This window comes from Ascaphus truei, unplaced genomic scaffold (assembly GCF_040206685.1).
Source record: "Ascaphus truei isolate aAscTru1 unplaced genomic scaffold, aAscTru1.hap1 HAP1_SCAFFOLD_808, whole genome shotgun sequence".
In the NCBI taxonomy this organism is placed as follows: Eukaryota; Metazoa; Chordata; class Amphibia; order Anura; family Ascaphidae; genus Ascaphus; species Ascaphus truei.
The window spans coordinates 1-27,348 of record NW_027457143.1 but is presented as its reverse complement, the minus strand read 5'-3'; the positions used below and the strand labels follow the sequence as shown (position 1 = coordinate 27,348).

Genomic DNA, 27,348 nt, shown 5'->3' with positions numbered 1-27,348 from the left:
ACACAGTGTGAGGAGAGAGAGACACACAGTGTGAGGAGAGAGAGACACACAGTGTGAGGAGAGAGAGACACACAGTGTGAGGAGAGAGAGACACACAGTGTGAGGAGAGAGAGACACACAGTGTGAGGAGAGAGAGACACACAGTGTGAGGAGAGAGAGACACACAGTGTGAGGAGAGAGAGACACACAGTGTGAGGAGAGAGAGAGACACAGTGTGAGGAGAGAGAGACACACAGTGTGAGGAGAGAGAGACACACAGTGTGAGGAGAGAGAGACACAGTGTGAGGAGAGAGAGACACAGTGTGAGGAGAGAGAGAGACACACAGTGTGAGGAGAGAGAGAGACACACAGTGTGAGGAGAGAGAGACACACAGTGTGAGGAGAGAGAGACACACAGTGTGAGGAGAGAGAGACACGGTGTGAGGAGAGAGAGACACGGTGTGAGGAGAGAGAGAGACACAGTGTGAGGAGAGAGAGAGACACAGTGTGAGGAGAGAGAGACACGGTGTGAGGAGAGAGAGAGACACAGTGTGAGGAGAGAGAGAGACACAGTGTGAGGAGAGAGACACAGTGTGAGGAGAGAGAGAGAGAGACACAGTGTGAGGAGAGAGACACAGTGTGAGGAGAGAGAGACACAGTGTGAGGAGAGAGAGACACAGTGTGAGGAGAGAGAGACACAGTGTGAGGAGAGAGAGACACAGTGTGAGGAGAGAGAGACACAGTGTGAGGAGAGAGAGAGACAGTGTGAGGAGAGAGAGACACAGCGAGGGAGAGAGAGACACAGTGTGAGGAGAGAGACACAGTGTGAGGAGAGAGACACACAGTGTGAGGAGAGAGACACACAGTGTGAGGAGAGAAAGACACAGTGTGAGGAGAGAGAGAGACACAGTGTGAGGAGAGAGAGAGACAGTGTCAGGAGAGAGAGAGACACAGTGTGAGGAGAGAGAGAGACACAGTGTGAGGAGAGAGAGAGACACAGGGAGGTAATTATACTCTGTGTATATCTCCAGCACCGTCTGTATCTGAGATACACACAGCGAGGGGAGAGAGAGACACAGTGTGAGGAGAGAGAGATACAGTGTGAGGAGAGAGAGAGACATAGTGTGAGGAGAGAGAGAGAGACACAGTGTGAGGAGAGAGAGAGAGACAGTGTGAGGAGAGAGAGAGACACACAGTGTGAGGAGAGAGAGAGACACAGGGAGGTAATTATACTCTGTGTATATCTCCAGCACCGTCTGTATCTGAGATACACACAGCGAGGGGAGAGTGAGACACACAGTGTGAGGAGAGAGAGAGACACACAGTGTGAGGAGAGAGAGAGACACAGTGTGAGGAGAGAGAGACACAGTGTGAGGAGAGAGAGACACAGTGTGAGGAGAGAGAGACACACAGTGTGAGGAGAGAGAGAGACACAGGGAGGTAATTATACTCTGTGTATATCTCCAGCACCGTCTGTATCTGAGATACACACAGCGAGGGGAGAGAGACACAGTGTGAGGAGAGAGAGACACACAGTGTGAGGAGAGAGAGAGACACAGTGTGAGGAGAGAGAGAGACACAGTGTGAGGAGAGAGAGACACACAGTGTGAGGAGAGAGAGACACACAGTGTGAGGAGAGAGAGACACACAGTGTGAGGAGAGAGAGACACACAGTGTGAGGAGAGAGAGACACACAGTGTGAGGAGAGAGAGAGACACACAGTGTGAGGAGAGAGAGACACACAGTGTGAGGAGAGAGAGAGACACAGTGTGAGGAGAGAGAGAGACAGTGTGAGGAGAGAGACACAGTGTGAGGAGAGAGACACAGTGTGAGGAGAGAGACACAGTGTGAGGAGAGAGACACAGTGTGAGGAGAGAGACACAGTGTGAGGAGAGAGACACAGTGTGAGGAGAGAGACACATTGTGAGGAGAGAGACACAGTGTGAGGAGAGACACACAGTGTGAGGAGAGAGACACAGTGTGAGGAGAGAGACACACACAGTGTGAGGAGAGAGAGACACACAGTGTGAGGAGAGAGAGAGACACAGTGTGAGGAGAGAGAGACACAGTGTGAGGAGAGAGAGAGACACAGTGTGAGGAGAGAGAGAGGCACAGTGTGAGGAGAGAGAGACACACAGTGTGAGGAGAGAGAGAGACACAGTGTGAGGAGAGAGAGAGACAGTGTGAGGAGAGAGAGAGACAGTGTGAGGAGAGAGAGAGACAGTGTGAGGAGAGAGAGACACAGTGTGAGGAGAGAGAGACACAGTGTGAGGAGAGAGACACAGTGTGAGGAGAGAGACACAGTGTGAGGAGAGAGAGACACAGTGTGAGGAGAGAGACACAGTGTGAGGAGAGAGACACAGTGTGAGGAGAGAGACACAGGGAGGTAATTACACTCTGTGTATATCTCAAGCACCGTCTGTATCTGAGATACACACAGCGAGGGGAGAGAGACAATGTGAGGAGAGAGAGAGACACATTGTGAGGAGAGAGACACAGTGTGAGGAGAGAGACACACACAGTGTGAGGAGAGAGAGACAGTGTGAGGAGAGAGAGACACACAGTGTGAGGAGAGAGAGAGACACTGTGAGGAGAGAGAGAGACACAGTGTGAGGAGAGAGAGAGACACAGTGTGAGGAGAGAGAGAGACACAGTGTGAGGAGAGAGAGAGGCACAGTGTGAGGAGAGAGAGACACAGTGTGAGGAGAGAGAGACACACAGTGTGAGGAGAGAGAGACACACAGTGTGAGGAGAGAGAGACACACAGTGTGAGGAGAGAGAGACACAGTGTGAGGAGAAAGAGAGACACAGTGTGAGGAGAGAGAGAGACACAGTGTGAGGAGAGAGAGAGACACAGGGAGGTAATTATACTCTTTGTATATCTCCAGCACGTCTGTATCTGAGATACACACAGCGAGGGGAGAGAGAGAGAGAGAGAGAGAGACACAGTGTGAGGAGAGAGAGACACACAGTGTGAGGAGAGAGAGACACAGTGTGATGAGAGAGAGACACAGTGTGATGAGAGAGAGACACAGTGTGATGAGAGAGAGACACAGTGTGATGAGAGAGAGACACAGTGTGATGAGAGAGAGACACAGTGTGAGGAGAGAGAGACACAGTGTGAGGAGAGAGAGACACAGTGTGAGGAGAGAGAGACACAGTGTGAGGAGAGAGAGACACAGTGTGAGGAGAGAGAGACACAGCGAGGGAGAGAGAGACACAGTGTTAGGAGAGAGAGACACACAGTATGAGGAGAGAGAGACACACAGTGTGAGGAGAGAGAGACACACAGTGTGAGGAGAGAGACACAGTGTGAGGAGAGAGAGACACAGTGTGAGGAGAGAGAGACACACAGTGTGAGGAGAGAGAGACACACAGTGTGAGGAGAGAGAGACACACAGTGTGAGGAGAGAGAGACACACAGTGTGAGGAGAGAGAGACACACAGTGTGAGGAGAGAGAGACACACAGTGTGAGGAGAGAGAGACACACAGTGTGAGGAGAGAGAGACACACAGTGTGAGGAGAGAGAGACACACAGTGTGAGGAGAGAGAGACACACAGTGTGAGGAGAGAGAGACACACAGTGTGAGGAGAGAGAGACACACAGTGTGAGGAGAGAGAGACACACAGTGTGAGGAGAGAGAGACACACAGTGTGAGGAGAGAGAGACACACAGTGTGAGGAGAGAGAGAGACACAGTGTGAGGAGAAAGAGAGACACAGTGTGAGGAGAGAGAGAGACACAGTGTGAGGAGAGAGAGAGACACAGGGAGGTAATTATACTCTTTGTATATCTCCAGCACGTCTGTATCTGAGATACACACAGCGAGGGGAGAGAGAGAGAGAGAGAGACACAGTGTGAGGAGAGAGAGACACACAGTGTGATGAGAGAGAGACACAGTGTGATGAGAGAGAGACACAGTGTGATGAGAGAGAGACACAGTGTGATGAGAGAGAGACACAGTGTGATGAGAGAGAGACACAGTGTGATGAGAGAGAGACACAGTGTGATGAGAGAGAGACACAGTGTGATGAGAGAGAGACACAGTGTGAGGAGAGAGAGACACAGTGTGAGGAGAGAGAGACACAGTGTGAGGAGAGAGAGACACAGTGTGAGGAGAGAGAGACACAGTGTGAGGAGAGAGAGACACAGCGAGGGAGAGAGAGACACAGTGTTAGGAGAGAGAGACACACAGTATGAGGAGAGAGAGACACACAGTGTGAGGAGAGAGAGACACACAGTGTGAGGAGAGAGAGACACAGTGTGAGGAGAGAGAGACACAGTGTGAGGAGAGAGAGACACACAGTGTGAGGAGAGAGAGACACACAGTGTGAGGAGAGAGAGACACACAGTGTGAGGAGAGAGAGACACACAATGTGTGAGGAGAGAGAGACACACAGTGTGAGGAGAGAGAGACACACAGTGTGAGGAGAGAGAGACACACAGTGTGAGGAGAGAGAGACACACAGTGTGAGGAGAGAGAGACACACAGTGTGAGGAGAGAGAGACACACAGTGTGAGGAGAGAGAGACACATAGTGTGAGGAGAGAGAGACATACAGTGTGAGCAGAGACAGACACACAGTGTGAGGAGAGAGAGACACACAGTGTGAGGAGAGAGAAACACACACAGTGTGAGGAGAGAGAGACATACAGTGTGAGGAGAGACAGACACACAGTGTGAGGAGAGAGAGAGACACAGTGTGAGGAGAGAGAGAGACAGTGTGAGGAGAGAGAGAGACACAGTGTGAGGAGAGAGAGACACAGTGTGAGGAGAGAGAGAGACACAGGGAGGTAATTATACTCTGTGTATATCTCCAGCACCGTCTGTATCTGAGATACACACAGCGAGGGGAGAGAGACACACAGTGTGAGGAGAGAGAGATACAGTGTGAGGAGAGAGAGAGACAGTGTGAGGAGAGAGAGAGACACAGTGTGAGGAGAGAGAGAGACACAGTGTGAGGAGAAAGAGAGACACAGGGAGGTAATTATACTCTGTGTATATCTCCAGCACCGTCTGTATCTGAGATACACACAGCGAGGGGAGAGAGAGACACAGTGTGAGGAGAGAGAGACACACAGTGTGAGGAGAGAGAGACACACAGTGTGAGGAGAGAGAGACACACAGTGTGAGGAGAGAGAGAGACAGTGTGAGGAGAGAGAGAGACACAGTGTGAGGAGAGAGAGAGACACAGTGTGAGGAGAGAGAGAGACACAGTGTGAGGAGAGAGAGACACAGTGTGAGGAGAGAGAGAGAGACACAGTGTGAGGAGAGAGAGACACACAGTGTGAGGAGAGAGAGAGAGACACAGTGTGAGGAGAGAGAGAGAGACACAGTGTGAGGAGAGAGAGACACACAGTGTGAGGAGAGAGAGAGAGACACAGTGTGAGGAGAGAGAGAGACACAGTGTGAGGAGAGAGAGACACAGTGTGAGGAGAGAGAGACACAGTGTGAGGAGAGAGAGACACAGTGTGAGGAGAGAGAGACACAGTGTGAGGAGAGAGACACACAGTGTGAGGAGAGAGAGAGACACACAGTGTGAGGAGAGAGAGAGACACAGGGAGGTAATTATACTCTGTGTATATCTCCAGCACCGTCTGTATCTGAGATACACACAGCGAGGGGAGAGTGAGACACAGTGTGAGGAGAGAGAGACACACAGTGTGAGGAGAGAGAGAGACACAGTTTGAGGAGAGAGAGAGACAGTGTGAGGAGAGAGAGACACACAGTGTGAGGAGAGAGAGAGACACAGTGTGAGGAGAGAGAGAGACACAGTGTGAGGAGAGAGACACAGTGTGAGGAGAGAGAGAGACACAGTGTGAGGAGAGAGAGAGACACAGTTTGAGGAGAGAGAGAGACAGTGTGAGGAGAGAGAGAGACACACAGTGTGAGGAGAGAGAGAGACACAGTGTGAGGAGAGAGAGAGACACAGTGTGAGGAGAGAGAGACACAGTGTGAGGAGAGAGAGAGACACAGTGTGAGGAGAGAGAGAGACACAGGGAGGTAATTATACTCTGTGTATATCTCCAGCACCGTCTGTATCTGAGATACACACAGCGAGGGGAGAGAGACACAGTGTGAGGAGAGAGAGACACACAGTGTGAGGAGAGAGAGAGACACAGTGTGAGGAGAGAGAGAGACAGTGTGAGGAGAGAGAGACACAGTGTGAGGAGAGAGAGACACACAGTGTGAGGAGAGAGAGACACACAGTGTGAGGAGAGAGAGACACACAGTGTGAGGAGAGAGAGACACACAGTGTGAGGAGAGAGAGAGAGACACACAGTGTGAGGAGAGAGAGACACACAGTGTGAGGAGAGAGAGAGACACAGTGTGAGGAGAGAGAGAGACACAGTGTGAGGAGAGAGAGAGACAGTGTGAGGAGAGAGAGACAGTGTGAGGAGAGAGAGACAGTGTGAGGAGAGAGAGACAGTGCGAGGAGAGAGACACAGTGTGAGGAGAGAGAGACACACAGTGTGAGGAGAGAGAGACACACAGTGTGAGGAGAGAGAGAGAGACACAGTGTGAGGAGAGAGAGAGACACAGTGTGAGGAGAGAGAGAGACACAGTGTGAGGAGAGAGAGAGACACAGTGTGAGGAGAGAGAGACACACAGTGTGAGGAGAGAGAGAGAGACACAGTGTGAGGAGAGAGAGAGACACACAGTGTGAGGAGAGAGAGAGACACACAGTGTGAGGAGAGAGAGAGACACACAGTGTGAGGAGAGAGACACACAGTGTGAGGAGAGAGAGACACAGTGTGTGGAGAGAGAGACACAGTGTGAGGAGAGAGAGACACACACAGTGTGAGGAGAGAGAGAGACACACAGTGTGAGGAGAGAGAGACACACAGTGTGAGGAGAGAGAGACACACAGTGTGAGGAGAGAGAGAGACACAGGGAGGTAATTATACTCTGTGTATATCTCCAGCACCGTCTGTATCTGAGATACACACAGCGAGGGGAGAGTGAGACACAGTGTGAGGAGAGAGAGACACACAGTGTGAGGAGAGAGAGAGACACAGTGTGAGGAGAGAGAGAGACAGTGTGAGGAGAGAGAGAGACACAGTGTGAGGAGAGAGAGAGACACAGTGTGAGGAGAGAGAGAGACACAGTGTGAGGAGAGAGAGACACAGTGTGAGGAGAGAGAGACACAGTGTGAGGAGAGAGAGACACACAGTGTGAGGAGAGAGAGAGACACAGGGAGGTAATTATACTCTGTGTATATCTCCAGCACCGTCTGTATCTGAGATACACACAGCGAGGGGAGAGAGACACAGTGTGAGGAGAGAGACACACACAGTGTGAGGAGAGAGAGAGACACAGTGTGAGGAGAGAGAGAGACAGTGTGAGGAGAGAGAGACACAGTGTGAGGAGAGAGAGACACACAGTGTGAGGAGAGAGAGACACACAGTGTGAGGAGAGAGAGACACACAGTGTGAGGAGAGAGAGACACACAGTGTGAGGAGAGAGAGACACACAGTGTGAGGAGAGGGAGACACACAGTGTGAGGAGAGAGAGACACACAGTGTGAAGAGAGAGAGAGACACAGTGTGAGGAGAGAGAGAGACAGTGTGAGGAGAGAGACAGTGTGAGGAGAGAGACACAGTGTGAGGAGAGAGACACAGTGTGAGGAGAGAGAGACACAGTGTGAGGAGAGAGACACAGTGTGAGGAGAGAGACACAGTGTGAGGAAAGAGACACAGTGTGAGGAGAGAGACACAGTGTGAGGAGAGAGACACAGTGTGAGGAGAGAGACACAGTGTGAGGAGAGAGACACAGTGTGAGGAGAGAGACACAGTGTGAGGAGAGAGACACAGTGTGAGGAGAGAGACACAGTGTGAGGAGAGACACACAGTGTGAGGAGAGAGACACACACAGTGTGAGGAGAGAGAGACACACAGTGTGAGGAGAGAGAGACACGCAGTGTGAGGAGAGAGAGACACAGTGTGAGGAGAGAGACACAGTGTGAGGAGAGAGACACAGTGTGAGGAGAGAGACACAGTGTGAGGAGAGAGACACAGTGTGAGGAGAGAGACACAGTGTGAGGAGAGAGACACAGTGTGAGGAGAGAGACACAGTGTGAGGAGAGAGACACACACAGTGTGAGGAGAGAGAGACACACAGTGTGAGGAGAGAGAGAGACACAGTGTGAGGAGAGAGAGACACAGTGTGAGGAGAGAGAGAGAGACACAGTGTGAGGAGAGAGAGAGGCACAGTGTGAGGAGAGAGAGACACACAGTGTGAGGAGAGAGAGAGACACAGTGTGAGGAGAGAGAGAGACACAGTGTGAGGAGAGAGAGACACACAGTGTGAGGAGAGAGAGACACAGTGTGAGGAGAGAGAGACACAGTGTGAGGAGAGAGACACAGTGTGAGGAGAGAGACACAGGGAGGTAATTACACTCTGTGTATATCTCAAGCACCGTCTGTATCTGAGATACACACAGCGAGGGGAGAGAGACAATGTGAGGAGAGAGAGAGACACATTGTGAGGAGAGAGACACAGTGTGAGGAGAGAGACACACACAGTGTGAGGAGAGAGAGACACACAGTGTGAGGAGAGAGAGAGACACTGTGAGGAGAGAGAGAGACACAGTGTGAGGAGAGAGAGAGACACAGTGTGAGGAGAGAGAGAGACACAGTGTGAGGAGAGAGAGAGGCAGAGTGTGAGGAGAGAGAGACACAGTGTGAGGAGAGAGAGACACAGTGTGAGGAGAGAGAGACACACAGTGTGAGGAGAGAGAGAGACACACAGTGTGAGGAGAGAGAGAGACACACAGTGTGAGGAGAGAGAGACACACAGTGTGAGGAGAGAGAGACACAGTGTGAGGAGAGACACACAGTGTGAGGAGAGAGAGAGACACAGTGTGAGGAGAGAGACACAGTGTGAGGAGAGAGACACAGTGTGAGGAGAGAGACACAGGGAGGTAATTACACTCTGTGTATATCTCAAGCACCGTCTGTATCTGAGATACACACAGCGAGGGGAGAGAGAGAGAGAGACACACAGTGTGAGGAGAGAGAGACACAGTGTGATGAGAGAGAGACACAGTGTGAGGAGAGAGAGACACAGTGTGAGGAGAGAGAGACACAGTGTGAGGAGAGAGAGACACAGTGTGAGGAGAGAGAGACACAGAGTGAGGAGAGAGAGACACAGTGTGAGGAGAGAGAGACACAGCGAGGGAGAGAGAGACACAGTGTTAGGAGAGAGAGACACACAGTGTGAGGAGAGAGAGACACACAGTGTGAGGAGAGAGAGACACACAGTGTGAGGAGAGAGAGACACACAGTGTGAGGAGAGAGAGACACACAGTGTGAGGAGAGAGAGACACACAGTGTGAGGAGAGAGAGACACACAGTGTGAGGAGAGAGAGACACACAGTGTGAGGAGAGAGAGACACACAGTGTGAGGAGAGAGAGACACACAGTGTGAGGAGAGAGAGACACACAGTGTGAGGAGAGAGAGACACACAGTGTGAGGAGAGAGAGACACACAGTGTGAGGAGAGAGAGACACACAGTGTGAGGAGAGAGAGACATACAGTGTGAGGAGAGAGAGACATACAGTGTGAGGAGAGAGAAACACACAGTGTGAGGAGAGAAAGACACAGTGTGAGGAGAGAAAGACACACAGTGTGAGGAGAGAGAGACACACAGTGTGAGGAGAGAGAGAGACACAGTGTGAGGAGAGAGAGAGAGACAGTGTGAGGAGAGAGAGAGACACAGTGTGAGGAGAGAGAGACACAGTGTGAGGAGAGAGAGAGACACAGGGAGGTAATTATACTCTGTGTATATCTCCAGCACCGTCTGTATCTGAGATACACACAGCGAGGGGAGAGAGACACAGAGAGTGAGGAGAGAGAGATACAGTATGAGGAGAGAGAGAGACAGTGTGAGGAGAGAGAGAGACACAGTGTGAGGAGAGAGAGAGACACAGTGTGAGGAGAGAGAGAGACACAGGGAGGTAATTATACTCTGTGTATATCTCCAGCACCGTCTGTATCTGAGATACACACAGCGAGGGGAGAGAGACACACAGTGTGAGGAGAGAGAGACACAGTGTGAGGAGAGAGAGACACACAGTGTGAGGAGAGAGAGACACACAGTGTGAGGAGAGAGAGACACACAGTGTGAGGAGAGAGAGAGACACAGTGTGAGGAGAGAGAGACACACAGTGTGAGGAGAGAGAGACACACAGTGTGAGGAGAGAGAGAGACACAGGGAGGTAATTATACTCTGTGTATATCTCCAGCACCGTCTGTATCTGAGATACACACAGCGAGGGGAGAGAGAGACACAGTGTGAGGAGAGAGAGACACACAGTGTGAGGAGAGAGAGAGACACAGTGTGAGGAGAGAGAGAGACAGTGTGAGGAGAGAGAGAGACACAGTGTGAGGAGAGAGAGAGAGACACAGTGTGAGGAGAGAGAGAGACACAGTGTGAGGAGAGAGAGAGACACAGTGTGAGGAGAGAGAGAGACACAGTGTGAGGAGAGAGAGAGACACAGTGTGAGGAGAGAGAGAGACACAGTGTGAGGAGAGAGAGAGACACACAGTGTGAGGAGAGAGAAACACACAGTGTGAGGAGAGAGAGACACACAGTGTGAGGAGAGAGAGACACACAGTGTGAGGAGAGAGACACAGTGTGAGGAGAGAGAGAGACACAGTGTGAGGAGAGAGAGACACACAGTGTGAGGAGAGAGAGAGACACAGTGTGAGGAGAGAGAGAGACACAGTGTGAGGAGAGAGAGACACACAGTGTGAGGAGAGAGAGAGACACAGTGTGAGGAGAGAGAGAGACACACAGTGTGAGGAGAGAGAGACACACAGTGTGAGGAGAGAGAGACACACAGTGTGAGGAGAGAGAGACACACAGTGTGAGGAGAGAGAGAGACACAGTGTGAGGAGAGAGACACAGTGTGAGGAGAGAGACACAGTGCGAGGAGAGAGACACAGTGTGAGGAGAGAGAGACACACAGTGTGAGGAGAGAGAGAGACACAGTGTGAGGAGAGAGAGAGACACAGTGTGAGGAGAGAGAGAGAGACACAGTGTGAGGAGAGAGAGACACACAGTGTGAGGAGAGAGAGACACACAGTGTGAGGAGAGAGAGAGACAGTGTGAGGAGAGAGAGAGACACAGTGTGAGGAGAGAGAGAGACACAGTGTGAGGAGAGAGAGACACAGTGTGAGGAGAGAGACACAGTGTGAGGAGAGAGAGAGACACAGTGTGAGGAGAGAGACACAGTGTGAGGAGAGAGAGAGACACACAGTGTGAGGAGAGAGAGAGACACAGGGAGGTAATTATACTCTGTGTATATCTCCAGCACCGTCTGTATCTGAGATACACACAGCGAGGGGAGAGAGAGACACAGTGTGAGGAGAGAGAGAGACACACAGTGTGAGGAGAGAGAGACACACAGTGTGAGGAGAGAGAGACACACAGTGTGAGGAGAGAGAGAGACACAGTGTGAGGAGAGAGAGAGACAGTGTGAGGAGAGAGAGAGACACAGTGTGAGGAGAGAGAGAGACACAGTGTGAGGAGAGAGAGAGACACAGTGTGAGGAGAGAGACACAGTGTGAGGAGAGAGAGAGACACACAGTGTGAGGAGAGAGAGACACACAGTGTGAGGAGAGAGAGAGACACAGTGTGAGGAGAGAGAGACACACAGTGTGAGGAGAGAGAGACACACAGTGTGAGGAGAGAGAGACACACAGTGTGAGGAGAGAGAGACACACAGTGTGAGGAGAGAGAGAGACACAGTGTGAGGAGAGAGAGAGAGACACACAGTGTGAGGAGAGAGAGACACACAGTGTGAGGAGAGAGAGAGACACAGTGTGAGGAGAGAGAGAGACACAGTGTGAGGAGAGAGAGAGACACAGTGTGAGGAGAGAGAGAGACACAGTGTGAGGAGAGAGAGAGAGACACACAGTGTGAGGAGAGAGAGACACACAGTGTGAGGAGAGAGACACAGTGTGAGGAGAGAGACACAGTGTGAGGAGAGAGAGAGACACAGTGTGAGGAGAGAGAGAGACACAGTGTGAGGAGAGAGAGAGGCAGTGTGAGGAGAGAGAGACACAGTGTGAGGAGAGAGAGACACACAGTGTGAGGAGAGAGAGAGACACACAGTGTGAGGAGAGAGAGACACACAGTGTGAGGAGAGAGAGACACACAGTGTGAGGAGAGAGAGAGACACAGTGTGAGGAGAGAGAGACACAGTGTGAGGAGAGAGACACAGTGTGAGGAGAGAGAGACACAGTGTGAGGAGAGAGACACAGTGTGAGGAGAGAGACACAGTGTGAGGAGAGAGACACAGTGTGAGGAGAGAGAGAGACACAGGGAGGTAATTATACTCTGTGTATATCTCAAGCACCGTCTGTATCTGAGATACACACAGCGAGGGGAGAGAGACAATGTGAGGAGAGAGAGAGACACATTGTGAGGAGAGAGAGAGACACAGTGTGAGGAGAGAGAGAGACACACAGTGTGAGGAGAGAGAGAGACACAGTGTGAGGAGAGAGAGAGACACAGTGTGAGGAGAGAGAGAGACACAGTGTGAGGAGAGAGAGAGACACGGTGTGAGGAGAGAGAGAGAGACAGTGTGAGGAGAGAGAGAGACACAGTGTGAGGAGAGAGAGAGACACAGTGTGAGGAGAGAGAGAGACACAGTGTGTGGAGAGAGAGAGACACAGTGTGTGGAGAGAGAGAGAGACACAGTGTGAGGAGAGAGAGACACAGTGTGAGGAGAGAGAGAGAGACAGTGTGAGGAGAGAGAGAGAGACACAGTGTGAGGAGAGAGACACACACACACGGATACCTGGCTCCTGGTGAACCTCTCGCTCTGTCCCAGGATATGCTGATATATCGCGGCGTTATACTGAATTTCTGCAGAACTCTGGAGGGCGATTTTCTGCTGCTCTGTCTGAAACCACAAACACGTGTGTGTATGTGTCTGCACATACTAACTGACTTACTGCGGGGTGTCACTGATACACATAGGGAATATACCCTGCTATATACACACAGTGACCGCGGGGTGTCACTGATACCCATAGGGAATATTCCCTGCTATATACACACAGTGACCGCAGGGCGTCACTGATACCCATAGGGAATATACCCCGCTATATACACACAGTGACCGCAGGGTGTCACCGACACCCATAGGGAATATACCCTGCTATATACACACACTGACCGCAGGGTGTCACTGATACCCGTAGGGAATATACCCTGCAATATATACACACAGTGACCGCAGGGTGTCACTGATACCTATAGGGAATATACCCTGCTATATACACACAGTGACCGCGGGGTGTCACTGATACCCATAGGGAATATATCCTGCTATATACACACAGTGACTGCAGGGTGTCACTGATACCCATAGGGAATATACCCCGCTATATACACACACTGACCGAAGGGTGTCACTGATACCCGTAAGGAATATACCCTGCTATATATACACACAGTAACCAGCGGGTGTCACTGATACCCATAGGGAATATACCCCGCTATATACACACAGTGACCAGCGGGTGTCACTGATACCCATAGGGAATATACCCCGCTATATACACACAGTGACCGCAGGGTGTCACTGATACCCATAGGGAATATACCCCGCTATATACACACAGTGACCGCAGGGTGTCACTGATACCCATAGGGAATATACCCCGCTATATACACAGTGACCGCAGGGTGTCACTGATACCCATAGGGAATATACCCGCTATATACACACAGTGACCGCAGGGTGTCACTGATACCCATAGGGAATATACCCCGCTATATACACACAGTGACCGCAGGGTGTCACTGATACCCATAGGGAATATACCCCGCTATATACACACAGTGACCGCAGGGTGTCACTTATACCCATAGGGAATATACCCTGCTATATACACACAGTGACTGCAGGGTGTCACTGATACCCATAGGGAATATACCCCACTATATATACACACAGTGACCAGCGGGTGTCACTGATACCCATAGGGAATATACCCCACTATATATACACAGTGACCGCAGGGTGTCACTGATACCCATAGGGAATATACCCCACTATATACACACACAGTGACCAGCGGGTGTCACTGATACCCATAGGGAATATACCCCGCTATATACACACAGTGACCGCGGGGTGTCACTGATACCCATAGGGAATATACCCCGCTATATACACACAGTGACTGCGGGGTGTCACTGATACCCATAGGGAATATACCCCGCTATATACACACAGTGACCGCAGGGTGTCACTGATACCCATAGGGAATATACCCCGCTATATACACACAGTGACCGCAGGGTGTCACTGATACCCATAGGGAATATACCCTGCTATATACACACAGTGACTGCAGGGTGTCACTGATACCCATAGGGAATATACCCCACTATATATACACACAGTGACCAGCGGGTGTCACTGATACCCATAGGGAATATACCCTGCTATATACACACAGTGACCGCAGGGTGTCACTGATACCCATAGGGAATACACCCTGCTATATACACACAGTGACCGCAGGGTATCACTGATACCCATAGGGAATATACCCCGCTATATACACACAGTGACCGCAGGATGCCACTGATACCCATAGGGAATATACCCCGCTATATACACACAGTGACCGCAGGGTGTCACTGATACCCATAGGGAATATACCCTGCTATATGCACACAGTGACCGCAGGGTGTCACTGATACCCATAGGGAATATACCCCGCTATATACACACAGTGACCGCTGGGTGTCACTGATACCCATAGGGAATATACCCTGCTATATACACACAGTGACCGCAGGGTGTCACTGATACCCATAGGGAATATACCCCGCTATATACACACAGTGACCGCAGGGTGTCACTGATACCCATAGAGAATATACCCCGCTATATACACACTGTGACCGCAGGGTGTCACTGATACCCATAGGGAATATACCCTGCTATATACACACAGTGACCGCAGGGCATCACTGATACCCATAGGGAAAATACCCCGCTATATACACACAGTGACCGCAGGGTGTCACTGATACCCATAGGGAATATACCCCGCTATATACACACAGTGACCGCAGGGTGTCACTGATACCCGTAGGGAATATACCCCGCTATATACACACAGTGACCGCAGGGCGTCACTGATACCCATAGGGAATATACCCAGCTATATACACACAGTGACCGCAGGGCGTCACTGATACTCATAGGGAATATACCCCGCTATATACACACAGTGACCGCAGGGCGTCACTGATACCCGTAGGGAATATACCCCGCTATATACACACAGTGACCGCAGGGCGTCACTGATACCCATAGGGAATATACCCCGCTATATACACACAGTGACCGCAGGGTGTCACTGATACCCGTAGGGAATATACCCCGCTATATACACACAGTGACCGCAGGGTGTCACTGATACCCGTAGGGAATATACCCCGCTATATACACACAGTGACCGCGGGGCGTCACTGATACCCATAGGGAATATACCCCGCTATATACACACAGTGACCGCAGGGTGTCACTGATACCCATAGGGAATATATCCCGCTATATACACACAGTGACCGCGGGGTGTCACTGATACCCATAGGGAATATACCCCGCTATATACACACAGTGACCGCAGGGTGTCACTGATACCCATAGGGAATATACCCCGCTATATATACACACAGTGACCGCGGGGTGTCACTGATACCCATAGGGAATATACCCTGCTATATATACACACAGTGACCGCGGGGTGTCACTGATACCCATAGGGAATATACCCCGCTATATACACACAGTGACCGCGGGGTGTCACTGATACCCATAGGAGATACCCCGCTATATACACACAGTGACCGCAGGGTGTCACTGATACCCATAGGGAATATACCCCGCTATATATACACACAGTGACCGCGGGGTGTCACTGATACCCATAGGGAATATACCCTGCTATATACACACAGTGACCGCAGGGTGTCACTGATACCCATAGGGAATATACCCCGCTATATATACACACAGTGACCGCGGGGTGTCACTGATACCCATAGGGAATATACCCCGCTATATACACACACAGTGACCAGCGGGTGTCACTGTCGCTCACCTTGCTGCTCCACTCCCTGCTCACTCTCCCACTGATTGTAAACTCCGTTGACTCCTGGACGCGGAGGCCGGAGATATTACACACGATGCGGAGACAGGTCGCCACAATGCAGTCCTGTGGGGGGAGAGAGCGTGAGAGAGCGTGCCCGCTGTGCGGAGAGCGCGTGGTCGCTATGCAGAGAGAGAGAGCGTGCCCGCTGTGCGGAGTGAGAGAGAGAAAGCACGGCGCTGTGCGGAGTGAGAGAGAGAGAGCGCCCGCTGTGCGGAGTGAGAGAGCGCGTCCGCTGTGCGGAGTGAGAGAGAGAGCGCGTCCGCTGTGCGGAGTGAGAGAGAGAGAGCGTAGCCGCTGTGCGGAGTGAGAGAGAGAGCGCGGCCGCTGTGCGGAATGAGAGAGAGAGCGCGTCCGCTGTGCGGAGTGAGAGAGAGCGCGGCCGCTGTGCGGAGTGAGAGAGAGAGCGCGTCCGCTGTGCGGAGTGAGAGCGCGCGTCTGCTGTGCGGAGTGAGAGAGAGAGCGCGTCCGCTGTACGGAGTGAGATAGAGAGCGCGTCGCTGTGCGGAGTGAGAGAGAGAGCGCGGCCACTGTGCGGAGTGAGAGAGAGAGCGCGGCCGCTGTGCGGAGTGAGAGAGAGAGCGCGGCCGCTGTGCGGAGTGAGAGAGAGAGCGCGGCCGCTGTGCAGCGTGAGAGAGAGAGCACGGCCACTGTGCGGCGGAGTGAGAGAGCGCGGCCGCTGTGCGGAGTGAGAGAGAGCGCGTCCGCTGTGCGGAGTGAGAGAGAGAGAGCGCGGCCACTGTGCGGAGTGAGAGAGCGCGGCCGCTGTGCGGAGTGAGAGAGAGAGCGCGTCCGCTGTGCGGAGTGAGAGAGAGAGCGCGGCACTGTGCGGAGTGAGAGAGCGCGGCCGCTGTGCGGAGTGAGAGAGAGATCGCGTCCGCTGTGCGGAGTGAGAGAGCGCGGCCGCTGTGCGGAGTGAGAGAAAGAGCGCGTCCGCTGTACGGAGTGAGAGAGAGAGAGCGCGTCCGCTGTGCGGAGTGAGAGAGAGAGCGCGGCCGCTGTGCGGAGTGAGAGAGAGAGCGCGGCCGCTGTGCGGAGTGAGAGAGAGCGCGTCCGCTGTGCGGAGAGAGAGAGAGCGCGGCCGCTGTGCGGAGTGAGAGTGAGAGCATGGCACTGTGCGGAGTGAGAGAGAGAGCGCGGCCGCTGTGCAGACTGAGAGAGCGCGTCCGCTGTACGGAGTGAGAGAGAGAGCACGGCCGCTGTGCGGAGTGAGAGAGAGAGCGCGGCCGCTGTGCGGAGTGAGAGAGAGAGCGCAGCCGCTGTGCGGAGTGAGAGAGAGAGCACGGCGCTGTGCGGAGTGAGAGAGAGAGAGCACGGCGCTGTGCGGAGTGAGAGAGAGAGCACGGCCGCTGTGCGGAGTGAGAGAGAGAGCGCGGCGCTGTGCGGGGTGAGAGAGAGAGCGCGTCCGCTGTGCGGGGTGAGAGAGAGCGCGGCGCTGTGCGGAGTGAGAGAGAGAGCGCGGCCACTGTGCGGGGTGAGAGAGAGCGCGGCGCTGTGCGGAGTGAGAGAGAGAGAGAGCGCGTCCGCTGTGCGGAGTGAGAGAGAGAGCGCGGCCGCTGTGCGGGGTGAGAGAGAGCGCGGCGCTGTGCGGAGTGAGAGAGAGAGAGCGCGTCCGCTGTGCGGAGTGAGAGAGAGAGCGCGGCCGCTGTGCGGAGTGAATGAGAGAGAGCGCGGCCGCTGTGCGGAGTGAGAGAGAGAGCGCGGCGCTGTGCGGAGTGAGAGAGAGAGAGCGCGGACCGCTGTGCGGAGTGAATGAGAGAGAGCGCGGCCGCTGTGCGGAGTGAGAGAGAGCGCGGCGCTGTGCGGAGTGAGAGAGAGAGCGCGGCCGCTGTGCGGAGTGAGAGAGAGAGCGCGTCCGCTGTGCGGAGTGAGAGAGAGAGAGCGCGGCCACTGTGCGGAGTGAGAGAGCGCGGCCGCTGTGCGGAGTGAGAGAGAGAGCGCGTCCGCTGTGCGGAGTGAGAGAGAGAGCGCGGCCACTGTGCGGAGTGAGAGAGCGCGGCCGCTGTGCGGAGTGAGAGAGAGAGCGCGTCCGCTGTGCGGAGTGAGAGAGAGCGCGGCCGCTGTGCGGAGTGAGAGAGAGAGAGCGCGGCCGCTGTGCGGAGTGAGAGAGAGAGCACGGCCGCTGTGCGGAGTGAATGAGAGAGAGCGCGGCCGCTGTGCGGAGTGAGAGAGAGAGCGCGGCCGCTGTGCGGAGTGAGAGAGAGAGCACGGCCGCTGTGCGGAGTGAATGAGAGAGAGCGCGGCCGCTGTGCGGAGTGAGAGAGAGAGCACGGCCGCTGTGCGGAGTGAATGAGAGAGAGCGCGGCCGCTGTGCGGAGAGAGAGAGAGCGCGGCCGCTGTGCGGGGTGAGAGAGAGAGCGCGGCGCTGTGCGGAGTGAGAGAGAGAGAGCGCGGCCGCTGTGCGGAGTGAGAGAGAGAGCGCGTCCGCTGTGCGGAGTGAGAGAGAGAGCGCGGCCGCTGTGCGTAGTGAGAGAGAGCGCGTCCGCTGTGCGGAGTGAATGAGAGAGAGCACGGCGCTGTGCGGAGTGAGAGAGAGAGAGCGCGGCCGCTGTGCGGAGTGAGAGAGAGAGAGCGCGTCCGCTGTGCGGAGTGAGAGAGAGAGAGCGCGTCCGCTGTGCGGAGTGAGAGAGAGAGAGCGCGGCCGCTGTGCGGAGTGAGAGAGAGAGAGCGCGGTCCGCTGTGCGGAGTGAGAGAGAGAGAGCGCGTCCGCTGTGCGGAGTGAGAGAGAGAGCGCGTCCGCTGTGCGGTAGTGAGAGAGAGAGCGCGGCCGCTGTGCGGAGTGAATGAGAGAGAGCGCGGCCGCTGTGCAGAGTGAGAGAGAGCGCGGCGCTGTGCGGAGTGAGAGAGAGAGCGCGGCCGCTGTGCGGAGTGAATGAGAGAGAGCACGGCCGCTGTGCAGCGTGAGAGAGAGCGCGGCCGCTGTGCGGAGTGAGAGAGAGAGAGCGCGGCGCTGTGCGGAGTGAAGAGAGAGAGCACGGCCGCTGTGCAGCGTGAGAGAGAGCGCGGCCGCTGTGCGGAGTGAGAGAGAGCGCGGCCGCTGTGCGGAGTGAATGAGAGAGAGCGCGGCCGCTGTGCGGAGTGAATGAGAGAGAGCGCGGCCGCTGTGCGGAGTGAGAGAGAGCGCGGCCGCTGTGCGGAGTGAGAGAGAGCGCGGCCGCTGTGCGGAGTGAATGAGAGAGAGCGCGGCCGCTGTGCGGAGTGAATGAGAGAGAGCGCGGCCGCTGTGCGGAGTGAGAGAGAGCGCGGCCGCTGTGCGGGGTGAGAGAGAGCGCGGCGCTGTGCGGAGTGAGAGAGAGAGAGCGCGGCGCTGTGCGGAGTGAGAGAGAGAGCGCGTCCGCTGTGCGGAGTGAGAGAGAGAGCGCGGCCGCTGTGCGTAGTGAGAGAGCGCGTCCGCTGTGCGGAGTGAATGAGAGAGAGCGCGGCGCTGTGCGGAGTGAGAGAGAGAGAGCGCGGCCGCTGTGCGAGAGAGAGAGCGCCGCTGGCGGAGTGAGAGAGAGAGTCGCGGAGTGAGAGAGAGAGCGCGGCCGCTGTGCGGAGAGAGAGAGAGAGCGCGTCCGCTGTGCGGAGTGAGAGAGAGAGCGCGTCCGCTGTGCGGAGTGAGAGAGAGAGCGCGGCCGCTGTGCGGAGTGAATGAGAGAGAGCGCGGCCGCTGTGCGGAGTGAGAGAGAGCGCGGCGCTGTGCGGAGTGAGAGAGAGAGCGCGGCCGCTGTGCGGAGTGAATGAGAGAGAGCACGGCCGCTGTGCAGCGTGAGAGAGAGCGCGGCCGCTGTGCGGAGTGAGAGAGAGAGAGCGCGTCCGCTGTGCGGAGTGAATGAGAGAGAGCGCGGCCGCTGTGCGGAGTGAGAGAGAGAGCGCGGCCGCTGTGCGGAGGTGAATGAGAGAGAGCGCGGCCGCTGTGCGGAGTGAGAGAGAGCGCGGCGCTGTGCGGAGTGAGAGAGAGAGCGCGGCCGCTGTGCGGAGTGAATGAGAGAGAGCACGGCCGCTGTGCAGCGTGAGAGAGAGCGCGGCCGCTGTGCGGAGTGAGAGAGAGAGCGCGGCGCTGTGCGGAGTGAGAGAGAGAGCACGGCCGCTGTGCAGCGTGAGAGAGAGCGCGTCCGCTGTGCGGAGTGAGAGAGAGAGCGCGGCCGCTGTGCGGAGTGAATGAGAGAGAGCGCGGCCGCTGTGCGGAGTGAGAGAGAGAGCGCGTCCGCTGTGCGGAGTGAGAGAGAGAGCGCGGCCGCTGTGGCGGAGTGAGAGAGAGAGCGCGGCCACTGTGCGGAGTGAGAGAGAGAGCGCGGCCGATGTGCGGAGTGAGAGAGAGCGCGGCCGCTGTGCGAGTGAGAGAGAGAGAGCGCGTCCGCTGTGCGGAGTGAGAGAGAGAGAGCGCGTCCGCTGTGCGGAGTGAGAGAGACAGCGCGGGCCGCTGTGCGGAGTGAGAGAGAGAGCGCGGCCGCTGTGCAGCGTGAGAGAGAGCGCGTCCGCTGTGCGGAGTGAGAGAGAGAGCGCGGCCGCTGTGCGGAAGTGAATGAGAGAGAGCGCGGCCGCTGTGCGGAGTGAATGAGAGAGAGCGCGGCCGCTGTGCGGAGTGAGAGAGAGCGCGGGCCGCTGTGGCGGGGTGAGAGAGAGCGCGGCGCTGTGCGGAGTGAGAGAGAGAGAGCGCGGCCGCTGTGCGGAGTGAGAGAGAGAGCGCGTCCGCTGTGCGGAGTGAGAGAGAGAGCGCGGCCGCTGTGCGTAGTGAGAGAGCGCGTCCGCTGTGCGGAGTGAATGAGAGAGAGCGCGGCGCTGTGCGGAGTGAGAGAGAGAGAGCGCGGCCGCTGTGCGGAGTGAGAGAGAGAGAGCGCGTCCCGCTGTGCGGAGTGAGAGAGAGAGAGCGCGGCCGCTGTGCGGAGAGAGAGAGAGAGCGCGTCCGCTGTGCGGAGTGAGAGAGAGAGCGCGTCCGCTGTGCGGAGTGAGAGAGAGAGCGCGGCCGCTGTGCGGAGTGAATGAGAGAGAGCGCGGCCGCTGTGCGGAGTGAGAGAGAGCGCGGCGCTGTGCGGAGTGAGAGAGAGAGCGCGGCCGCTGTGCGGAGTGAATGAGAGAGAGCACGGCCGCTGTGCAGCGTGAGAGAGAGCGCGGCCGCTGTGCGGAGTGAGAGAGAGAGAGCGCAGTCCGCTGTGCGGATGTGAATGAGAGAGAGCGCGGCCGCTGTGCGGAGTGAGAGAGAGAGCGCGGCCGCTGTGCGGAGTGAATGAGAGAGAGCGCGGCCGCTGTGCGGAGTGAGAGAGAGCGCGGCGCTGTGCGGAGTGAGAGAGAGAGCGCGGCCGCTGTGCGGGATGTGAATGAGAGAGAGCACGGCCGCTGTGCAGCGTGAGAGAGAGCGCGGCCGCTGTGCGGAGTGAGAGAGAGAGCGCGGCGCTGTGCGGAGTGAGAGAGAGAGCACGGCCGCTGTGCAGCGTGAGAGAGAGCGCGTCCGCTGTGCGGAGTGAGAGAGAGAGCGCCGGCCGCTGTGCGGAGTGAATGAGAGAGAGCGCGGCCGCTGTGCGGAGTGAGAGAGAGAGCGCGTCCGCTGTGCGGAGTGAGAGGAGAGCGCGGCCGCTGTGCGGAGTGAGAGAGAGAGCGCGGCCACTGTGCGGAGTGAGAGAGAGAGCGCGGCCGCTGTGCGGAGTGGAGAGAGAGCGCGGCCGCTGTGCGGAGTGAGAGAGAGAGAGCGCGTCCGCTGTGCGGAGTGAGAGAGAGAGAGCGCGTCCGCTGTGCGGAGTGAGAGAGACAGCGCGGCCGCTGTGCGGAGTGAGAGAGAGAGCGCGGCCGCTGTGCAGCGTGAGAGAGAGCGCGTCCGCTGTGCGGAGTGAGAGAGAGAGCGCGGCCGCTGTGCGGAGTGAATGAGAGAGAGCGCGGCCGCTGTGCGGAGTGAGAGAGAGAGCGCGGCCGCTGTGCGGAGTGAGAGAGAGAGCGTGGCCGCTGTGCAGAGTGAATGAGAGAGCGCGGCCGCTGTGCGGAGTGAGAGAGAGCGCGGCCGCTGTGCGGAGTGAGAGAGAAGAGCGCGGCCGCTGTGCGGAGTGAGAGAGAGAGCGCAGGCCGCTGTGTGCGGAGTGAGAGAGAGAGCGCGGCCACTGTGCGGAGTGAGAGAGAGCGCGTCCGCTGTGCGGAGTGAGAGAGAGAGAGCGCGGCCGCTGTGCGGAGTGAGAGAGAGCGCGGCCCCGCTGTGCGGAGTGAGAGAGAGAGAGCGCGTCCGCTGTGCGGAGTGAGAGAGAGAGAGCGCGTCCGCTGTGCGGAGTGAGAGAGACAGCGCGGCCGCTGTGCGGAGTGAGAGAGAGAGCGCGGCCGCTGTGCGGAGTTGAGCGAGAGAGAGCACGGCGCTGTGCGGAGTGAGAGAGAGAGCACGGCGCTGTGCGGAGTGAGAGAGAGAGCACGGCCGCTGTGCGGAGTGAGAGAGAGAGCACGGCGCTGTGCAGAGTGAGAGAGAGAGCGCGTCCGCTGTGCGGAGTGAGAGAGAGAGCGCGTCCGCTGTGCGGGGTGAGAGAGAGCGCGGCGCTGTGCGGAGTGAGAGAGAGAGCGCGGCCGCTGTGCGGGGTGAGAGAGAGCGCGGCGCTGTGCGGAGTGAGAGAGAGAGAGCGCGTCCGCTGTGCGGAGTGAGAGAGAGAGCGCGGCCGCTGTGCGGGGTGAGAGAGAGCGCGGCGCTGTGCGGAGTGAGAGAGAGAGAGCGCGTCCGCTGTGCGGAGTGAGAGAGAGAGCGCGGCCCGCTGTGCGGAGTGAATGAGAGAGAGCGCGGCCGCTGTGCGGAGTGAGAGAGAGCGCGGCGCTGTGCGGAGTGAGAGAGAGAGCGCGGCCGGCTGTGCGGAGTGAATGAGAGAGAGCACGGCCGCTGTGCGGAGTGAGAGAGAGAGCGCGGCCGCTGTGCGGAGTGAATGAGAGAGAGCGCGGCCGCTGTGCGGAGTGAATGAGAGAGAGCGCGGCCGCTGTGCGGAGTGAGAGAGAGCGCGGCCGCTGTGCGGGGTGAGAGAGAGCGCGGCGCTGTGCGGAGTGAGAGAGAGAGCGCGGCCGCTGTGCGGAGTGAGAGAGAGAGAGCGCGGCGCTGTGCGGAGTGAGAGAGAGAGCGCGGCCGCTGTGCGGAGTGAGAGAGAGAGCGCGTCCGCTGTGCGGAGTGAGAGAGAGAGCGCGGCCGCTGTGCGTAGTGAGAGAGAGCGCGTCGCTGTGCGGAGTGAATGAGAGAGAGCGCGGCGCTGTGCGGACGTGAGAGAGAGAGAGCGCGGGCCGCTGTGCGGAGTGAGAGAGAGAGAGCGCGTCCGCTGTGCGGAGTGAGAGAGAGAGCGCGGCCGCTGTGCGGAGTGAGAGAGAGAGAGCGCGTCCGCTGTGCGGAGTGAGAGAGAGAGCGCGGCCGCTGTGCGGAGTGAGAGAGAGAGAGCGCGGCCGCTGTGCGGAGTGAGAGAGAGAGAGCGCGTTCCGCTGTGCGGAGTGAGAGAGAGAGAGCGCGTCCGCTGTGCGGAGTGAGAGAGAGCGCGGCCGCTGTGCGGAGTGAATGAGAGAGAGCGCGGCCGCTGTGCGGAGTGGAGAGAGCGCGGCGCTGTGCGGAGTGAGAGAGAGAGCGCGGCCGCTGTGCGGAGTGAGAGAGAGAGCGCGGCCGCTGTGCGGAGTGAGAGAGAGCGCGGCCGCTGTGCGGAGTGAGAGAGCGCGGCCGCTGTGCGGAGTGAGAGAGAGAGAGCCGCCGCTGTGCGGAGTGAGAGAGAGAGCGCGGCCGCTGTGCGGAGTGAGAGAGAGAGCGCGGCCGCTGTGCAGCGTGAGAGAGAGCGCGGCCCGCTGTGCGGAGTGAGAGAGAGAGAGCGCGGCGCTGTGCGGAGTGAGAGAGAGAGCGCGGCCGCTGTGCGGAGTGAATGAGAGAGAGCACGGCGCTGTGCAGAGTGAGAGAGAGAGCGCGGCCGCTGTGCAGCGTGAGAGAGAGCGCGGCCGCTGTGCGGAGTGAGAGAGAGAGAGCGCGTCCGCTGTGCGGGTGAGAGAGAGAGCGCGCCGCCCCTGTGCGGAGTGAATGAGAGAGAGCGCGGCCGCTGTGCGGAGTGAGAGAGAGAGCGCGGCCGCTGTGCGGAGTGAGAGAGAGAGCGCGGCCGCTGTGCGGAGTGAGAGAGAGAGCGCGGCCACTGTGCGGAGTGAGAGAGAGAGCGCGGCGCTGTGCGGAGTGAGAGAGAGCGCGTCCGCTGAGCGGAGTGAGAGAGAGAGCACGCCCGCTGGTGCGGAGTGAATGAGAGAGAGCGCGGCCGCTGTGCGGAGTGAGAGAGAGAGCGCGCCCGCTGTGCGGAGTGAATGAGAGAGAGCGCGGCCGCTGTGCGGAGTGAGAGAGAGAGCACGGCCGCTGTGCAGAGTGAGAGAGAGAGAGCGCGTCCGCTGTGCGGAGTGAGAGAGAGAGAGCGCGTCCGCTGTGCGGAGTGAGAGAGAGAGCGCGGCCGCTGTGCGGAGTGAGAGAGAGAGAGCGCGTCCGCTGTGCGGAGTGAGAGAGAGAGAGCGCGGCCGCTGTGCGGAGTGAATGAGAGAGAGCACGGCCGCTGTGCAGCGTGAGAGAGAGCGCGGCCGCTGTGCGGAGTGAGAGAGAGAGAGCGCGTCCGCTGTGCGGAGTGAGAGAGAGAGCGCGGCCGCTGTGCGGAGTGAGAGAGAGAGCGCGGCCGCTGTGCGGAGTGAGAGAGAGAGCGCGTCCGCTGTGCGGAGTGAGAGAGAGAGCGCGCCCGCTGTGCGGAGTGAATGAGAGAGAGCGCGGCCGCTGTGCGGAGTGAGAGAGAGAGCGCGGCCGCTGTGCGGAGTGAGAGAGAGAGAGCGCGCCCGCTGTGCGGAGTGAATGAGAGAGAGCGCGGCCGCTGTGCGGAGTGAGAGAGAGAGCGCGTCCGCTGTGCGGAGTGAGAGAGAGAGCGCGGCCGCTGAGCGGAGTGAGAGAGAGAGAGCGCGTCCGCTGTGCGGAGTGAGAGAGAGAGAGCGCGGCCGCTGTGCGGAGTGAATGAGAGAGAGCACGGCCGCTGTGCAGCGTGAGAGAGAGCGCGGCCGCTGTGCGGAGTGAGAGAGAGAGAGCGCGTCCGCTGTGCGGAGTGAGAGAGAGAGCGCGGCCGCTGTGCGGAGTGAGAGAGAGAGCGCGGCCGCTGTGCGGAGTGAATGAGAGAGAGCGCCTGGCGCTGTGCGGAGTGAATGAGAGAGAGCGCGGCCGCTGTGCGGAGTGAATGAGAGAGAGCGCGGCCGCTGGTGCGGAGTGAATGAGAGAGAGCACGGCCGCTGTGCGGAGGTGAGAGAGAGCGCGGCCGCTGTGCGGGGTGAGAGAGAGCGCGGCGCTGTGCGGAGTGAGAGAGAGAGAGCGCGGCCGCTGTGCGGAGTGAGAGAGAGAGCGCGGTCCGCTGTGCGGAGTGAGACAGAGAGCGCGTCCGCTGTGCGGAGTGATGAGAGAGAGCGCGGCGCTGTGCGAGTGAGAGAGAGAGCGCGGCCGCTGTGCGGAGTGAGAGAGAGAGCGCGTCCGCTGTGCGGAGTGAGCGAGATAGAGCGCGTCCTGCTGTGCGGAGTGAGAGAGAGACGCGACGCGGCGGCGCTGTGCGGAGTGAGAGAGAGAGAGCGCGGCCGCTGTGCGGAGTGAGAGAGAGAGCGCGGCCGCTGTGCGGAGTGAAGAGAGAGAGCGCGGCCGCTGTGCGGAGAAGAGAGCCGCCGAGGACGAGAGCGCGGCCCGCTGTGCGGAGTGAGAGAGAGAGAGCGCGGCCGCTGTGCGGAGTGAGAGAGAGAGCGCGGCCGCTGTGCGGAGTGAGAGAGAGAGCGCGTCCGCTGTGCGGAGTGAGAGAGAGAGCACGGCCGCTGTGCGGAGTGAATGAGAGAGCGTGGCCGCTGTGCGGAGTGAGTGAGAGAGCGCGGCCGCTGTGCGGAGTGAATGAGAGAGGCGTGGCCGCTGTGCAGCGTGAGAGAGAGCGTGGCCGCTGTGCGGAGTGATAGAGAGAGAGCGCGTCCGCTGTGCGGAGTGAGAGAGAGAGCGCGGCCGCTGTGCGGAGTGAATGAGAGAGAGCGCGGCCGCTGTGCGGAGTGCCATGAGAGAGAGCGCCGTAGCCGCCTCGTGCGGAGTGAGAGAGAGAGCGCGTCCGCTGTGCGGAGTGAGAGAGAGAGCGCGGCCGCTGTGCGGAGTGAGACGAGAGCGCGGCGCTGTGCGGACTGAGAGAGAGAGCACGGGCCGCTGTGCGGAGTGAAGAGAGAGAGCGCGGCCGCTGTGCGGAGTGAGAGAGAGCACGGCCGCTGTGCGGAGTGAGAGAGAGAGCGCGTCCGCTGTGCGGAGTGAGAGAGAGAGCGCGGCCCGCTGTGCGGAGTGAGAGAGAGAGCCGGCCGCTGTGCGGAGTGAGAGAGAGAGCGCGTCCGCTGTGCGGAGTGAGAGAGAGCACGGCCGCTGTGCGGAGTGAGAGAGAGAGCGTGGCCCGCTGTGCGGAGTGAGAGAGAGAGCGCGGCCGCTGTGCGGAGTGAATGAGAGAGAGCGCGGCCGCTGTGCGGCAGTGAGAGAGAGGACGCGCGGAGGCCGCTGTGCGGCAGTGAGAGAAGCGCGGCCGCTGTGCGGAGGAGAGCGCGGCCGCTGTGCTGGCGTGAGAGAGAGAGCGAGCGCTGACCGCTGTGCGGAGTGAGAGAGAGCGAGCGCGGCCGCTGTGCGTAGTGAGAGAGCGCGTCCGCTGTGCGGAGTGAGAGCGAGCGCGGCCGCTGTGCGGAGGGCTGAGAGAGAGCGCGGCCGCTGTGCGGAGGGTGAGAGAGAGAGAGCGTAGCCGCTGTGCGGAGTGAGAGAGAGCGCGGCCGCTGTGCGGAGTGAGAGAGAGAGCGCGTGGCCGCTGTGCGGAGTGAGGAGAGAGAGCGCGGCCGCTGTGCGGAGTGAGAGAGAGAGCATGCGCTGTGCGGAGTGAGAGAGAGAGCGCGTCCGCTGTGCGGAGTGAGAGAGAGAGAGCGCAGCCGCTGTGCGGAGTGAGAGAGAGAGAGCGTGGCCGCTGTGCGGAGTGAGAGAGAGCGCGGCCGCTGTGCGGAGAGGTGAGAGAGAGAGCGCGTCCGCTGTGCGGAGTGAGAGAGAGAGAGCGCGTCCGCTGTGCGGAGTGAGAGAGAGAGAGCGTGGCCGCTGTGCGGAGTGAGAGAGAGCGCGGCCGCTGTGCGTAGTGAGAGAGAGCGCGTCCGCTGTGCGGAGTGAGAGAGAGAGCACGGCGCTGTGCGGAGTGAGAGAGAGCGCGGCCGCTGTGCGTAGTGAGAGAGAG

General features: G+C 57.9%; 1 protein-coding gene across 1 annotated transcript in view; it reads right to left on the bottom strand.

The window, feature by feature from the left end:
• The window catches only part of LOC142486296 (integrin alpha-X-like), a gene marked incomplete at its 5' end in the record, with an annotated part of 54,016 nt that extends 37,748 nt beyond the window's left edge, over nt 1-16,268 (bottom strand). The window contains 2 exons of the mRNA XM_075584922.1: nt 12,790-12,894; nt 16,121-16,268. Coding sequence (XP_075441037.1) covers nt 12,790-12,894; nt 16,121-16,268 — 253 coding nt within the window. The remainder of the gene's footprint in view (nt 1-12,789; nt 12,895-16,120) is intronic.
• Between the last annotated feature and the right edge of the window lie 11,080 nt (nt 16,269-27,348).